General features: G+C 30.8%; 2 protein-coding genes across 2 annotated transcripts; one reads left to right on the top strand and one right to left on the bottom strand.

Moving 5' to 3' along the window:
- Window positions 1-4: 4 nt before the first annotated feature.
- Window positions 5-14,088, bottom strand: LOTGIDRAFT_218187 (hypothetical protein; the record flags this gene model as incomplete). Its single annotated transcript, XM_009060957.1, has 33 exons — window positions 5-148; window positions 374-532; window positions 912-1,124; window positions 1,354-1,443; window positions 1,657-1,869; window positions 2,905-2,979; window positions 3,217-3,252; window positions 3,409-3,479; window positions 3,758-3,824; window positions 4,148-4,254; window positions 4,491-4,658; window positions 5,693-5,927; window positions 6,251-6,411; window positions 6,706-6,802; window positions 7,066-7,163; window positions 7,348-7,600; window positions 7,743-7,879; window positions 8,295-8,376; window positions 8,645-8,709; window positions 8,984-9,066; window positions 9,335-9,534; window positions 9,834-9,961; window positions 10,242-10,381; window positions 10,810-10,896; window positions 11,057-11,136; window positions 11,391-11,539; window positions 11,770-11,871; window positions 12,177-12,276; window positions 12,493-12,594; window positions 12,881-12,956; window positions 13,114-13,240; window positions 13,420-13,611; window positions 13,959-14,088. 33 exons carry the CDS (start codon window positions 14,086-14,088, stop codon window positions 5-7), a joined length of 4,167 nt encoding a protein of 1,388 aa, XP_009059205.1.
- A 1,364-nt stretch (window positions 14,089-15,452) lies between these two features.
- Window positions 15,453-16,742, top strand: LOTGIDRAFT_164437 (hypothetical protein; the record flags this gene model as incomplete). Its single annotated transcript, XM_009060956.1, has 2 exons — window positions 15,453-16,140; window positions 16,555-16,742. 2 exons carry the CDS (start codon window positions 15,453-15,455, stop codon window positions 16,740-16,742), a joined length of 876 nt encoding a protein of 291 aa, XP_009059204.1.
- Between the last annotated feature and the right edge of the window lie 698 nt (window positions 16,743-17,440).

Below are 17,440 nucleotides of genomic sequence, written 5' to 3'. Positions count from 1 at the left end.
AAGATTACTGTAAAGCATGTATTAGTTCTACTAATGATATAGCTCTATCATATTCTGTACTACCTTCAGGGAGATTTCCAGTCACATGACCTATTAATGTAGCTGTATCAGATAATGGTACATCTGCTTTTCTAATCTCAGTTGAATCCTACAGATTAAATATGACATGAGTTTTTTTTAAATCAATTAGTAACCATCTAATACATATGAAATCTATTTATTGCATGAGACAGTCAGCTTTTTTCATCACTAACAAGTGAAATTTGATTTGTTACAACATTGTTAAAGCAATGCTTTTAACTTTCATGTAGTCTTTGCACAGAATTCTTCACTCATGTTGCCTAAAATCCTAAATTATAAAATATATAATTACCATGGATTTCAACCAAGTTGATAGAGATGTTGATAAATCTGATAATAATTTTACAGCATCTGGTGGATTAACTTGAAATAAATGATAAGCCATTCTCTGTCCAGCTAGTGTAAGTAACTCATATCCTATTCTCTCATGGTTGTTTACACATGGTAGAATCTGTATGATAATAAACATTCATAAAGTATAATGCATTTTAGGAAGTAATAGCCATATCTTATTCAATAGTATGCACTGAAAAAAAACCTATATTCTGTTTGATATTGAAGTCTATTAACAACACAATTGATGCAGTGGATAGTTAAGTTAATCTCCCTTTTATATTCTTATAAAACCTGATGGGGTTGGTCTCAACTAGGAGACTGCTGATATATATACCAAGGGTAAAAATTGATGTATAAACAGGCCATGATATACACATAATAAAGGGCACTGGATACTGCGAACAACTCTATTTGCCTTTCTCCTTTTGGTATTTTAAGTAAAGAATTGCTTATGAGGTTATAGGCTTCTGTTAAAAATAGTGTGGTAAACTTACCTCTTCTGCTAGTTTATCATGGCCACCAGAATATAATTCAACAACATGATGTTGTTTTAATTGATCAATATCCAGACCAAAGTCTTTGCCTATTTCTATGACCATATTAGGCCATCTGATAGCAGCTGTTTTCTGTCTCTTGGTAGGAGAAGATGGTACATTGCCAGTTAATTCTAATGTCTTTACAGCTTGTGATATCACTCGACAAAAAAACTACAAAAAGAATACATTCTATAATTGTACAATGGAAAAATACATGTTCTTGATATAAAACTTGAGATTTAAAGTTGGTTGTAAAATAATGGTAATATTCACTTTCTAGTATAGTTAAACAACTCATATTGACAAAAAGTTGTTTTTACGTATTGTTTCGTGCCAACTTATATTATTAGACTATAACTAAGCCAATTGGTAATTGAGTATTGAAAACATATTTATTTACCTCCATTCTATTCTGTGATAATGTAGAATCAACATTTTGGTTAGGTAACAAGGGATGAGTATGTAAATCTTTAAAAAATGCATTTTTACCCTAAAACAATATTTCCATTTTAAAAATTTAAAAAGATGTAATGACATAAAGCCCTAAGCTATTTCTTCAGTTCGTACAAAATGATAGAATTCAATATCAATACAAGTAAAGTTTTACATCTTGCCATTCTAATTTCAATAGGTTAATATATTACACAAAATACAGAAAAGAAATTCTACAAAAACAGATTTCAATATAATACTAGATACCTACCTTAGAATCAAACAAAGATAACACTTTAATAGATTTCATATTAAAAACTAATACAGCCTGCATTATACGTGCTAAATGTAAATGATGTTTTAATAAACCATAATTAGTAGATTTCTGATCAACAGCTAGTTCTGATAGAGATGATGGTCCTCTAGCTAACTGCCATAATATCTCTAGATTAAACACTGGCACTTCATTTGCTTCACAATTAGCCTGAAAATAGTACATACATGTACCTATAATATTCTGAAACAAGTTCAATTTTCAGAAATGATTAAACATTATGCATTTAATGAACAATTCCATTTTCAAACTGCTTTTTTCAATAAAATTCATGAAAACATTCCAGTGACTGCTACTATCATAATTCTACAATGTTAATTTCCAACACTCTGGTTATTCTATAAAAATATGATTCATATTTCTTACATAAGAAATGGTATCCAAAATAACTGTTAATTACAAACAACAGAAGAACAAACTCATGTTAATCCAAATACACAATTTACATGCTCAATTCAACAGTTTTGAAAAATGTTTCAACATAGAAAATCAAACATTAATTTCAAACAATCAACAATTAACAGGGAGATTGGAAGATTCGTGTTCTCAGAAATTCTAGTTCATAACTCACTGGCTATTATAACCTATGATAGCTACTTGTAACATTTGACAGATGTTGCCTGGAGTAGTCAGAAAAAAGCAAGCTTATTTCAGGATATTTTTCCCATACTGCCTTGTTTTCTGATGGACATCTTGTACAAATGTGTGGTAGGCAGAAACCCAAAACCTTTTGATTCGGATTTGGAAAATCTCATAAAGTCTTTCTTAATTCTCTCCAAGGCTACATCTGTCAAAAATATGAATCAGTTAGAAACAGCGAGTTGTGGACTATAGTCTTTCATGCTTCTCAAACAACACTTGACATGACAAATCTTACAGGAATAGAGCGTCGTCTGGCTGGTATATTTGTAAATTCTATTAAACATTCTGCATTAGCCTATAGAATGGGATACAAAAATAAACTTAATCAAGCAGATATCATTATGTAACCTAGAGCTTCCAGCTTGTAATGTTATATTGTATTACACTGAAGTCCTCTATATTCTAGCATATAGAATATTGAAGTTATACATCATATACACTGACATCTTTGTATTTGATTGGCAGAATAGGGCAATTGTTATCTGTAATTATCTTTATCATCAAATGTCTTAACAAATAACATGATAGAATAATATGAAATACCTCCATAGTGATTTGTATAATATCAGCAGTACAGCTTATAAATAATAATATATCATTTTCTCCCATACCAACTTCCTGTAATATATACAATATTTAATCAATAACAACTATCAACTGTTATTATAAACATCAAGTCTGCTACATATTGTAAGAATATCTTTGCCAGTATCAGCCAGCAACCATTTAAAATCTTATCTAAAATGGTCACTATATTATTTAGGTCTGGAATAGATGGCTTAATATCTAATATCTGGTATGAACAGAGGAATGTTGTACTGAATACTAAATAAATTTAGATCAATAGAAAATTACCTTTCTACAGAGTCTATCTTTAGGAGGTTTTCCAACCTGTAAAATAAAATAAAAAACTTCTGAGAAGATCATTAGGAGATACAAGCCTATGAAAGATTATGCGTTTGTTCATCAGTTTAAGTTTGAACAATCATATCATCCAAAAAAGAAAATTAAATTTTTTTACAAAAATTAATATACATGTATAACTACCTTATCCATCAGGTGTGCTGCAGCTGAGAAACGTTTTAAAATAAACATATGCCATAACATACTACAAACACCTGAAATATAGGTCAGATATTACACAACAGATATGATCAAGGACATATATTTCCTGCTAAAGGTATATTTATAACTGGGACAAGTGAAAATAAAATAATATATTATCAAACAATATATACGAAAAAAGAAGAAATTGAATCATTTAAATGCACTGGAATAGAATAATGACAGGTCATTAGATGTTTGAATGTTTTAAAATCATGTCTTAGCTTCCATTAATAATGCTTAAATCAGACCATTTCATAACAAATAACATAATTATGAAATGAAAACATACCTTGTCTAAGTAGTGCATTCTGTACCAATTTCAAGTATTCTACTGATAACTCTAGTTTATTTACATGCTGAAAATCACATAGCCTTTTTTATTACTTGGCTTTTTATACATAATGATACAAACAATTACTTTAAAATGATGGAAAAATCTATTTTATATTTGATTGTTAGCAGAAGTTATATACTTATACCCATTTCTTGATAGCTTTTATTGTGAGACAGCAAAACCTAGAGTAAAACTGATTTTGCTACCCCAAAAATTCATCATTGTCAGTAAGCAACTGATTGTACGCTACACATTTTGATTTGAATGGAGAATAGAGAGTTATATGTTTAAGATTAATACAGGTAGTATAGTGGATATAATGTAAAGTTTATGTAGGTTACTAACCTCAGGTTCTCTATTCCAATAAGCAGCATACTCCCAACAACAATTAGATAACAATATATCATTCTCTAAACTGTGTGGAAATCTTAATCGTAACAGTTGTAACTGATCTGTGAATAACAACCATATGAATTCGGTTTCATTAAGCAATTAAAGAAGAGCAAAGTTGACTGTTTTGTTGCAGAAGAAAAAATGTAGTTTCTAAGACAAAGTTTTAGCTTTGATAATCATATAGGACTTTCTAAGTAACAAGGTTCAAAGATATGATTTACATTTTCTATATTCCATTTAAATGTTTTGCATCCTTGCTTGATTCTTTTAAATCTGGCAATAAGCTAGTAAATACCTTGTATAATTTCTAATGGTGTTTTAGGTTCATCTTCAGGGTCATCTATACACGTCTCTAAAACATCATTATCTTCTGGTTGTTCCATAAATGATGATTTACTAAAGAGTGATTGAGGTTTTAACTCTAATCTCATAACATATCTTGCTACTATCTCAGATATAGCTCCTAAAATAAACAGAATTTCATTAAATTTCTACAGATATAGCTCCTAAAATAAACAGAATTTCATTAAATTTCTACAGATATAGCTCCTACAATAAAAAGAATTTCATTAAATTTCTACAGAGATATAGCTCCTAGAATAAACAGAATTTCATTAAATTTCTACAGATATAGCTCCTAAAAATAAACAGAATTTCATTAAATTTCTTCAGATATAGCTCCTAAAATAAACAGAATTTCATTAAATTTCTACAGATATAGCTCCTAAAATAAACAGAATTTCATTAAATTTCTACAGATATAGCTCCTAAAATAAACAGAATTTCATTAAATTTCTACAGATATAGCTCCTAGAATAAACAGAATTTCATTAAATTTCTACAGATATAGCTCCTAAAATAAACAGAATTTCATTAAATTTCTACAGATATAGCTCCTAAAATAAACAGAATTTCATTAAATTTCTACAGATATAGCTACTAAAATAAACCGAATTTCATTAAATTTCTACAGATATAGCTCCTAAAATAAACAGAATTTCATTAAATTTCTACAGATATAGCTCCTAAAAATAAACAGAATTTCATTAAATTTCTACAGATATAGCTCCTAAAATAAACAGAATTTCATTAAATTTCTACAGATATAGCTCCTAAAATAAACAGAATTTCATCAAATTTCTACAGATATAGCTCCTATAATAAACAGAATTTCATTAAATTTCTACAGATATAGCTCCTAAAAATAAGTTGTAGCTCCATAAAACAAACAGAAGAATTTCATGAACTATCTTCATATATAGCTGCTAGAAATAAACATCGTTAGAATTTTGTTCACCTTCTTCTGTTTTTTTATTAATAAAATATAATTCTAAAAGTGATATCATTCCAAATTGAGCTGTGAACTTTATTACTGACTAATTTATCCAAATATTAGTACGATTGGTCAAACAGATGGCGAACATGTCCCTTTAAGTTGACCTTAAGTTGATCTAAGGTTTATTATAAGCCATCTATAAATACAATAATTTTTCTTACCTCTACCACCCTCTAATAATTTAGTAACAGAGACAGTGATTGGTTCTAGGTATGTTTTGTTATCTTGTTTATGATTGGTTGATAATTGTAATTGTAATAAATGATTAATAGCTAGGACATCATCTAACTGTTTAACTAAGACATTCCAATGTTCTATATCAACTGTAACCGTTTCCCAATCACCAGAAGAATCATTCTTATCAGAATTTACACTGGCTGTATCAGCATCAGGGTCCTGTAAAAATAATCAAAAATTTTATAACTTGAAAAAAGATTAAGATTTTTGCCATGCAAAACAGGAATAGAACTCACAAAAGAAGCCGATCAGATAATTGTAAATAAGGCGTTTTTAGGAAACATAATCCTTCACTCAAATTGAGTAAGTTATGACCCTAATCTAGAAAATAACACTGTCAAATCTTATTGCTGATCATGATAAGTATGAAGCAATTTCTACATCATTTCAAACTGCAAATTTCATCAACACAGCAACTGACTACATTGTTCTTAGCAAATAAATATACAGTATTATTTTTATACACCATTATGAAGACCAACCTTAGCTTTAGTCTGATTGCCCAGTAATTCAACAGCTACACCTCGACATGTTAAAGCTGCTAGATAAGCTGATAGGATATTTTCTGACTGACTACATTGGTCTCGTATTGATTGCCACCATGTTGATATAGCCGTATTATCTACTAATTCTTCACTTTTATCTACAAATAATTTAAGTCATATTAGAATTCTCTAATGAGAAATATAATGTAGAAGTATATAAGACATGGAGTGGTGATAACTTGTTCACTCTTTTCTAAATATTCAAGCTATGTATGGATTGATGTCCTATATGGGAATGAAAAACATGTTCTTTTCTCAGCCCTTCTAAATCCATGCACAAAAATGAAAAAAAATGAGTTAAAAAAGTGACATGTTTCTAATTGGCCAATTTTGATGTTGATTAGGGAGTCAGCAAACTCACAGTAAGATAAAAAAATATTGGTTTCAAGTACCTGTCATAGCTGATATAGATTTAACTATATGGTGTAGATTAGGTATTGAAGACAAACATCTATCATTACTTGATAACCAATACATTAATAATAAATTCTACAATTAAAGCATAACTTAAGTATAAGATATTTGACTATGTAAATATTACTTTAAGTTATAGCTGATTGGGTAGTTAACTGTGATTAATTTTGACATTTCAAAAACATATGGATAATTTTGATTGAAAGATATGATTTATTTTCAATTAGATAGTATATTAGATTTTGATCGAAGCATACTCTTCATTGTGATGGAAATTTGGTTAAATGTAAAATCACCAGTCAGGAATTGTAGTAATAAATGAAATGGTAGTTACTTACCATGATATGTTTTGGTGGTAAGTTACTATCTTGTAATATAATACTTAAATCACTAGCAGAAATATTATCACAAATACAACCAGCAAACATAAAATTACCTACAAGTATAATCATACAGTTGGGTTTAAAAACAAACATTGTTTATTCTATATTAACATATCATCTTAATATCTATTAAAATATCTTCTTTTATATATATATATCATGCTTGCACTATTTGAAAGTAAATTCATATCTTTGCTCCAATTATTCTGCCTATATTAAATGGTTCTTGGTTCTTACCTAATGCTAATTTTTTATCTGAAGACAAGTTTTTATTAACTGATAAATTAAATGATTTATTTATTTCATGATCAGTAGCATGTATCAGACATTCAAAACATCGTAAATATGAGGTGACAGGAAAGGATTGACTTTCTTCAAACTGAACATGTTTTCCTGTGGTGTCTTTTACCAGTTTCTTGGTGGAATCTTGGAGACTAGATTGGATAGCTTCTAATTCAGATGGAGATACTCCTAGTAGTCGACATAAAAACTGAAAAAACACCAAAACATAACTTATTTTAACTCATAGTCAAGTGGCTTTTTATATTGATTGGAAAAATAGTTCAGATCATGGTTGGATTATATTTACCCATAACATCCACCAGGTAATTCAAGATAAAAAGAGATCTTACCTCTGGTGATGTATCAACATGCTGTATATTTTCATCTGATGTTAAGCAATCTATTTGATCATAACTTTGTAATAAACAATCTTGTGCTTGACAATATTTTAAAACTAAGCGGCTATCTATATCTTGATCAATATCAGCTGAAATATCAATAAAAATTAACAAAACCATACAGAATCTAAAAAAATCACCTCACGCAAGTTGCTATAAACACATTTATATTTTTTTACAGTTGTGTTGTTTGCCATTATCAATCTAATTTATGGATCTCATTTGTAAAATGTAATGTAGAAGTCAATATCAATTGACAAGTTAGCATCACAGAATGTTGTTAACTTAATAATGCTTACAAGATATATATAGTACAACGGCAAGAAATCATATTAGAGTGTTCTCAAAGAGTGTTTTTCAAAATCAACTGAATACATAAGTAAAGTAGCCCACAGAATGATATTTTCAAGCTGTACTTTTATCAGATTGTGGATTTTTAGACTCTATCCGGCTATACAAATAAATAATGATATAACAACAACGAAGGGCAATTACCTTTGGCACTTATTTTCTTTATACAGGCTTTTACAACAGACTTCATAAATTTACATGATAAATACTTGGTAACTAGTATTCTTTCAATACCCTTAAATAAAAGGGTTATAATGTTAACAATCATAAAGATATTCTATATCAACTTATACTAACATGTCTCAATAGCTAAAACATATTGACATGCTGCAACAAAAATATAGGAAGACTATATAGGAGGATGTATAGCTGTACAACCTTCATAATAGACAAATTCTACTACAATTTAATACCAAAACATATTCTGAAGGATTCAAACAACCATACAATGGTAGTTTTCCATAGCCCGAATGTTTAAATCTATAATAAAGGTGAATATTTACCTGTTTAGCAATATTTGGTATTTTAATATCTAATATTATCTCTGATATAGATTCACAAACACTTTCTGTAAGTAAACAAAAAGCAAATCTCTTTATGTTACACATCATAATCATGTAATGTTTAAATGAAAACCAAAATAATTCATTACATGGTTAACAATCAAATGCTTATAGATTTTAAGATAGCTTTCAGGAAATAAATCAACATATCTTTTGGGTTTTATCATCAATGTTTGGTACTTAACAAGATTTTTTTTATATATATTTAAATGGCAATTTTTCAATGTTTGCACACAAGAAGATCCTAATATTTGACATATATCATAATAATAGAAATACCTGACTCTTCTGTATTTTCTTTTAATAATGACTTCAATTTCTTTAGTAAATGTAAATCTCTAGCTCTTTTACTACTCTTATCACTGAAAGATAAAAGTCGTATTTTTTGGGTCATTGTTTACACTAACAAACAAAAAATTCAGTTTTTAAAAAATATTATAAAAGCAACGATAGTTCTCAAATAGAAAAGCCTAATTTACAGTGGATAATGGCTGGTGAAAATTAGTCAATAACTGGGACATTCATGTCATTTTAGCAGCTATCTTTTAATGTAAATTCTAATACACATGATTGGATACATAATGGAAAAGAAGATAAAAATCAACATTGTAACAGTGATACAGAACATACCTTAAAGCAAGATGAAAAGGTATATCAATAATTTTGATAATACCATCTGTATCTATTAAAGCACATTGAAATGCTTTATGTTTGGTACTTTGACACGTCACATTATTTAAACCCATTACACCATATGATGGACACACTAACTTACACCATTTACTAACATTGAAGGCTGCTACACGGGGTCCATTAGCTGCTGTCCATACCTTGTGAAATAACATATCAATCAACATCAACCCAGCATGATTGATTAATGTGAAGTCAAATATGAATTATGAATAGCATCAAGGACATGTTTTATTGGGATCAAGTCCTCAAAATATGCTATTTAACAATTGTTTATTTTAATTTCAGCTACCCACAGACATGGCCATGTTTTCACAACATTATTATTCCAGGCAGATATAACAATATAATAATAATATCCCAATTTGAAAAGCATGTTAATACAAAGTTTTTATATCACAGTGTTATGAGCACTTCATATACAACAGTATGAACCTACCTCTAAAATACCTCGTCTTGGTGCATAGATAATAAGGAATTGTGCTACTCTAGAATGTTCTGGATTTCTCCCACCATGGCCATCATCTTCTCTTATCTGTATCCATCCAACTTGAGCATCTCTATAACCTAAACATTTTAAGTTATTTACAAAATTTTTAATGACTTGCGGCACAGAATTACACATTGATCCAGTTTAACTTTTAACATTACTTTAAAAATGAAACTAAAGGTCTTGAATATGTATTACCTTCTGAACTATGAGAAAAATCTATTACATGTCTAGATGATCATTAAATATCAATATCCTTAACTTTAAATGCTACATTAAGCTTGGGTCACAATAATACACATGCCCAAATTTGTATAAGGCAAAGCAGCTGAAATGCTCAAAGGAATGATAAATTACCTTTCCATATTCTAACAGCAACACCTCTTTCAACATCTAGTAATATAACACGACCAAAACTTCCTGTTACAGCAGCATAATGATTATTAGGTGATAATACTATCTTCTGTCCTGTTCTTCTTCTATCAGGTAAACTAAACCTATCATATACAACTTAACATTAGTTGACTACAATAAGCAAACACACAACAAAGTAAAAAACATAAAGTTTGGCAAGTTGAACTGGAGGCAAGGTAAGATGATATACTTTGATCTAAATAAAATATTTTAAGAACTAAAAATTCAAAGTGTTTTCCAGAACAAAGTCAATAACTCATATAAAATAATTTTGGATTTTTCTGATTTACAATAGTGTTCATCCTTGGGTAATAATAAACAATTTCACTAAAATTTGTCTAATTTCAAGAACAAGGGCGATAACTCATACTAAATATGATGGACACACAGCTATACATGGGTGATACGCCCACATGAAATATATAAATAACACATCAGAAGATGAATAAATATTCTTTGTTGAGGATAACAAAATTACATCAAATGAGACAATTTGACAGGACATATCTACCTGAGAGGAAGAGGAGTTGCTTGTTCTATTTTTGGAGCTTTATCTTTAGCTTCATCTTTTGCTTTACCTCCGAAGCCTAACCATCCACTGAAATATCAATTAGTATTTGGTAAAATTGCTAGCATTTCTACACAAAACTAAACTTCCACAACTATGAATATCTAAGCATGTAAGATAGAGTTTATAACAATAATTATGTAAAAAAAATTACCCAAAATGTAGTTAATTGGTTGATGTAGTTACTTACCTAGCAGCAGACATTAAGGCACTTTTTATCTTATGAGCCATTGCCATAGCTACCTCAGATAAAATTGGTGGAGCACTTCCCTATATAAAGAAAATATATTTATGTATTAATGGTTGATTATCTTCGTAAAATCATGATGGTTAAAATGGTTCAAAAATAATCTTCCGTTAGACAAATAGTGGAATACTAGAAACTATACAGATATATTTATTATAATACATGGTAATAATGATGACTTTGTATTATTTGAAATAACAAAATATTCAAAGAGAACAAAATACAATTTGTGACACCAAATTTTCAATCATCATACGATTTTAGAAATAAAACATACCTCAATTGCATAGAAGAAACCAACATAAGGCCCTACACCTGATGTAAGATAAAGACTAGCAGCTGGTGGACTGGTTTTAACACTAGCTTGATAACCTCCTAATAATGACGCTGTTTTCATCTGATCAAAGGGATTAGATGACTGGATTCCTGTAACAGATAAGTTGTCATTCTTTACAAAATCTTGCTTCTATTATTCATTATATTATGTCAAACTTTGCTTCATTGCCAATTTCGCTAATTATAAAATCAAATCAAGTAATCTTTGCTGGTTATATTTTTGTCGGAATCATCGATTTTCAAAATAAAAATAATTATAGTTCAAACCAACAACCTGATTCAACAAAGATGCCTTCTAGAAATAAGTTATAAGGACCTACCACAACTAACATGATCATTAATAATATCTTGATCTTGTAAACCCCATTTTTTATAGGCTAATGGTGGTACTTGTAGATTGGCTTCTCCTCCACTGGCTGTAGCTATAATACATAACAACACATATAAATTGTATTATATTTTGTGACATAGTGAATTTCAAGACAATTAAAGGTAGAATAGCCAAAGATCTTCAGTTAGGGCTTCAAAGATTTTTAACATCATAACGAATTTCTGAAAAATATTCCCTAAATCTAATACCAAACCATTGGCATTAAAGAATTTTGTAAGAAAATGATTGATCACAGAATTAAGAAATATCTTTTTAAAAATTATCGTGACTCTGTAGTTCACATTAGAATGTTACTTCATTACAGAACATTATCATCTTCTTTGAAAAAAAGTCTACCTCTTGCTACTTGATTCCTACAAGCTCTTAATGACTGCATTAAACTAAAACCATCTATAGATATGACTGCTTTTCTGTATAATATCACTAATTCTTCATGCTAAATCAACAGAGATTTTCAAGTTAAAATGTCATTTAAAATCACATAAATATAATGGAGAAAAGCTGTGCAAATAAGCATAATGCAAGTCTGCATTGAAAACATGACATTGCCCTTAATTGCATGTCTGCCATTTGGTCAACAAACCTTAATGATGGCTTTCAAATAATCCACAAAATAGAATAGACAGCCACATAAAAAATTGCTACTACACACCTGTTCAGCCATCCCTAAATATCTAGCTGGTTCATAAGTTTGTGCTTTTATCTTCTGAATAGGTTCTGTATGTAACAACTGTGACAGTAACAATACTCCTTTCTGTGGAAGATAATAAATATAACAGCCATTTTAAGTTCGAGTTTATATTGCAATAGCACTATTTTTCTTTTTTAGAATATATTTGCCTAGAGAGAAAATTCTATCATATGGCATCTTAAAGATACATAATATTAAATCTATGTATTTACACACATAATTAACTGGCTTTAACCTTTCTGAGATTAATCAACTCGAAAAAACAGCTACTAATATTATGTATGCACCAATGCACCATGCATGCAATAGTTAGCAAGTTTTTAAGATATCCATTGTCCAAGTTACAAACCTCAGTAAACATCTTAACATAACCAGTAGAATAACCAACAATAACACAGGTCCAATCTGGAGCACCATGAGTACTTCTAAAATAAATAAATTTAATTTCTTTAAAACAGGAAATTTCAATACCATTTCCATACATGTATTAGTTTTATCAGAAATGGCTAAGATTGAGGACCTAAGCAGTGTCCACTCAACATTATGTGAGGTTAAAGACAGGGGTTCTGTTTGGTATCTTACCTTTTCTGTGAAGCTAGTGGCAGACATAATATGGCAGTAATAAGTTCTGTAGTAGAAGCTGTTGATTGCCAAGCAACAGAATATCTAGATTCCATCTCTTCACCGTTATTCTTAGGGTCCCATTTTTCTGAAAGTCAAATTATCTTCAATGATAAGTTATCAAATAAAGGGCATACCTGTTGAAAGATTTCAAGCTGAATGAATTTCTCAAAAATGGGCTCCACTCTCCTTAATTTCAAAACCATACACGAATAATGTTATCTCATACCGGGTAACGTCTAATTCAAATCAAAAGATAATACATACGAGTGAGAACCACCATTCTGCTTTCATTAGCAATAGTTATCATGTCATTTGCTGGTGATAACGAAATCAAACAATCTTGTAACCATTTCAATTTACTATTATCTTCTACATCATCATTTCCTTCTAAAGATCCTACAGCAGCCTGTACAGCTTGTTCATCTTCTGTCCATCCCCAGTCATTATTCCAATCATCTAAATAAATTATAGATATTCATTTGTTCATTAGCATTAAGCTAACTCATATGAGTCGGACAGTTTGAATCATTCTAGTATCTGGCAAAAATCCTTCATATGCTCTTAAAGGCCTTAATGGAAAGAAGGCGAGTACCTGCACAACTTCATGTCTTGGCAATTTGTTCAATGACCCTGACAGTGACTACATACCAAGGCCACAGCCATGTACATTGTAAGGTAATGATTAGTCTTTGTAGCACAATTACTTAACACATTTCAATGATTGCGCCTGGGGTACTGATTAGGCGGATAATATTTTGCTTCAATGTATACATCATTTTGAAGTTTAGCGATTAACAACAAACCTTCGTCGTCATTTGTTGAGCCAGCATTTATTTCAACTTCTGGTGTGGTTTCTCTCAGAGATGGAAACAGGTACGACTTAACGGCTTTGATATCTTGAAACCCCGACAAAATAGAGAGCTGACACGACATTATGATGAACAAAATTGAAAACTTGAACAAACTATTAACAAATATTATACATAAACATTAACCAACTTCCACAACGTCAGCCATGACAGGTTCTCTGTGACGTCACTAAAGCGGAAGTGCCTGTCTGCATATTTCCAATCTATTAAAATAAAAAGATATTCACAAAAAAGAGTTTTTCTGCTGTGCTGATAATAACTGTTTTTGTATCTAACAAATTTGGAAAATAATCACTTTTACCTCATCCACCTATAATGACTGAACTAAAATTTGGCCATCAAAAAATAGTATAACCTCCTACCGAGTTATTCCCCCTTTTTAAAGTTGCTTTAAAGGGAAATCGACGTCAAGTTATTTGTTAGGCATTACAGAACGCATTTATTTCTTTTAAATCATTAGGGAATATAAGAAATAAGTTAAAGGCCACGGTTGGCCATATTCGGGGGTTGATTTGGGTCTGCACAAAAATCGCATTATCCCTTCAAATATTCCTCAAAATAAGGTGCGATTTGTCAAACGGATGGTGAATCTGTTCCTATAAGGTTGCATTTAGCAAAAAATCGAAATATATAAGTTGTCCTTAGTTTTTCAATGATCGTTTGAAAAAAAAATAAATAAATGAACCATGTACTAAGTATCCGAACCGTAAAACGGAACGAAATGTACAACCGCATTTTGGAGAAAGTTGAAAGCGTAATTCTACATAACAACATGTATATAGGTCAATATTAATAGGCTACTTAACTGTCAAAACCAATGATGAACTCCTTTTATTTGACCCCAACGTAAAATTGAAATAAATGAAAGGCTGCTCTTGAGAAAAGTTTATTTATTGGAATGATCCTTTTTTTCATGGTGGCACAAACCAATTCTAATGGGGCGGATTCACCCTCTCTGAAGTCAACAAAGATCAGCATTTTATTCCCTAGTTCATTGGGCTTGGGCAATTGCACCACCATATCTCCGGTATTTGTAACAGTCTTAAGCAGTGGCAATGCCAGTGGGCATACGGGGGAAAGTTGTAAGTCCCCTCCCAAAAAATTAGTTTGTACCCCCATTTGAAAGAAATTTGAAGACATAATATCCAAACGTTTTTGTCTCAAAATATGTTTTCAACATTTTTGCCTCATCACTAGATATGGTATAAGGTTACGCAGCTTTTCAGCTTTTAGATTCTGAAACACAGACAGTTGTCCTCTATTTGTATCCCCAGTTCTATGAGACACTTCAATTCTGCAGTTTCCATAATTAATTTACGTCATAAAGCGTTGCTGTCTTTCAACAATCAGCTGCAGGATCATAATTATAGATGCTCTCAAAGTATGTCTTGTACATACTGAAAGTCCTTGTTGCAACAATTTCATCAAATGGGGAATAGCGTTGGTGTTGACACTCATCGTACCGATAACGGGGCAGATGATGCAGATGATGCTAATATGAGAAGAACTGGACCGGCTGCACATGCTATTGATTCGGAAGATGACCTTGAAGAACTCACTGCTTTTATCATCTCTCATCCAAACAGAGCACCGGTACTGGATGAAAATATCATTGCACTTTGTTGTGTTGATCCTTCTAGTAAATCACAGAAGAGACATCCACGAAGGCAAGTTTTGATGAAGGATATATTTCCAAAAGTAAAGCGACCGCGAGTTCACAAAGATGCTGAGCAATTCTGGATAAGTCCCTTTGAACACTCTGATACCAAGGAGCCCATCTTTAAAACTAACGGCAGTTATGATCCGAGGGAACCGGGAATAAAACATTTCCCATGTTTTCTGGATAAGTTTTTGAATAAAGATTTTCATCTCCATATGAAACTGAGGTGTACCAATGCCAAACCCGAATACATGAATACATATCCAGAAATATCGTATCTAATGAGGAATATTAAATACGTGAAAGTTCATTTCAAACAAACAGCGGATCAAAGAATTCAAGTATTTATAGAGGAAAGTCATGGTAGGAGAAAAAACACATCCCCATCTCGACTCAGGAAGATGTACGTTAAACTGTTGATGTTGGATCACCTTCACCCAAGTATTATGGTATCTGGTAAGTGCAAAAACCGTCCAAAAGAGTACAGCAGAACTAATTTTTTCTTCTGTAAATTTGGTAATATTGTAAGCATGGAAATATGTCCATTTTTAAAGTAGAGCAGCTAGGCAGCTGCAGATCAATTGCGTTAACTTGTAAACTATTCCTCTTTCCAACATCACCTGAACAGCTAGACCATAACCACATAATACATTAAAGTTTATTTCACTTAAATATTAGATTAAGCACCTTATTTCTTTTTTTTTTTTTATTTCATTTGCGGTTTAGGGTGCTCGTTTAAAGGATTTTCTTCTAAAAATTACAGAAATGTAGTGATTCGAGCGGAACTTTAAAATAATATGCCGGTTTACAGAGGATCCGTTTTAATGTGTGATTGATTGATGTTTTAGATTAAAATTTTATTCGCTTCAGGTGGAGAGTTTTTATTGAATCTTTATCCTGCTGAAAAGAGTCAACACGTAGATTGGAAAGATAGTAATGGTGAATTACCCTCAATAGTTGGTCATTACTGTCGAGAGTTAGATACCAACCCCAATATTGTCCTAGAATGGTCTGTCTCACCTAAAAAATTCTTCAACAGAGATACTTTTAACTTTTAAGACACTACTCCAAGAACCTGTTATATTGGAATAGTGGTTTTTATTAAAAGAGTGTCTGAACTGGAAAACAATGTCTTTATTTTTCTGATCTTATTTTGGAATCTAATAAAAAAAACACTTAATAAATAATCATGAATTCCTCATGAGTGGGTTGTGATCTAAATGCAATCTTGATGGGTAGGCTTGTATTTCAGTCACAATTGCAATGTCCTCCTCATGCTTTTTGCGATTGAGGCTAATGGAACACCTTTGGGGTGAGTTCATAGGATGTTTTATAATTTCACACATATGCTGTATACAGAGAAGTCAACAATAGTAGATCTATGGTCATTGCCACACTAAATATACTCAAATTTAGTAGTGTTTTGAAGAGCTAGACAGTATGTCCATAATTAATCCAATATTTGACAATCCTACAAAAAGAACAAAAGATATAACATTTAAGTTTATTCAATTAAACTGAGTTTGAAATTTGAGAAAAATTCCTCAAACAGTCTCTGCAAAAGCAGGAATATAACATTAGTATAGAAATTATGACAAAAACTACAAATTAGTTGCATCATATCCCTAACTGACTTGAGGTTCCATTCATATACACATTGTTACTGAGAAACAATTCCCAAAACCTTAATTCCCAAGATTTGTGCCGTAACAATGAATGAAACCAAAATAGCCCTTTTTCTGGTTAAATAAGATAA

This window comes from Lottia gigantea (genome assembly GCF_000327385.1).
Source record: "Lottia gigantea unplaced genomic scaffold LOTGIsca_45, whole genome shotgun sequence".
Taxonomy (NCBI): Eukaryota; Metazoa; Mollusca; class Gastropoda; family Lottiidae; genus Lottia; species Lottia gigantea.
Note: the sequence above shows the minus strand (reverse complement) of the source record. Positions and strands in the feature narration are given on the sequence as shown.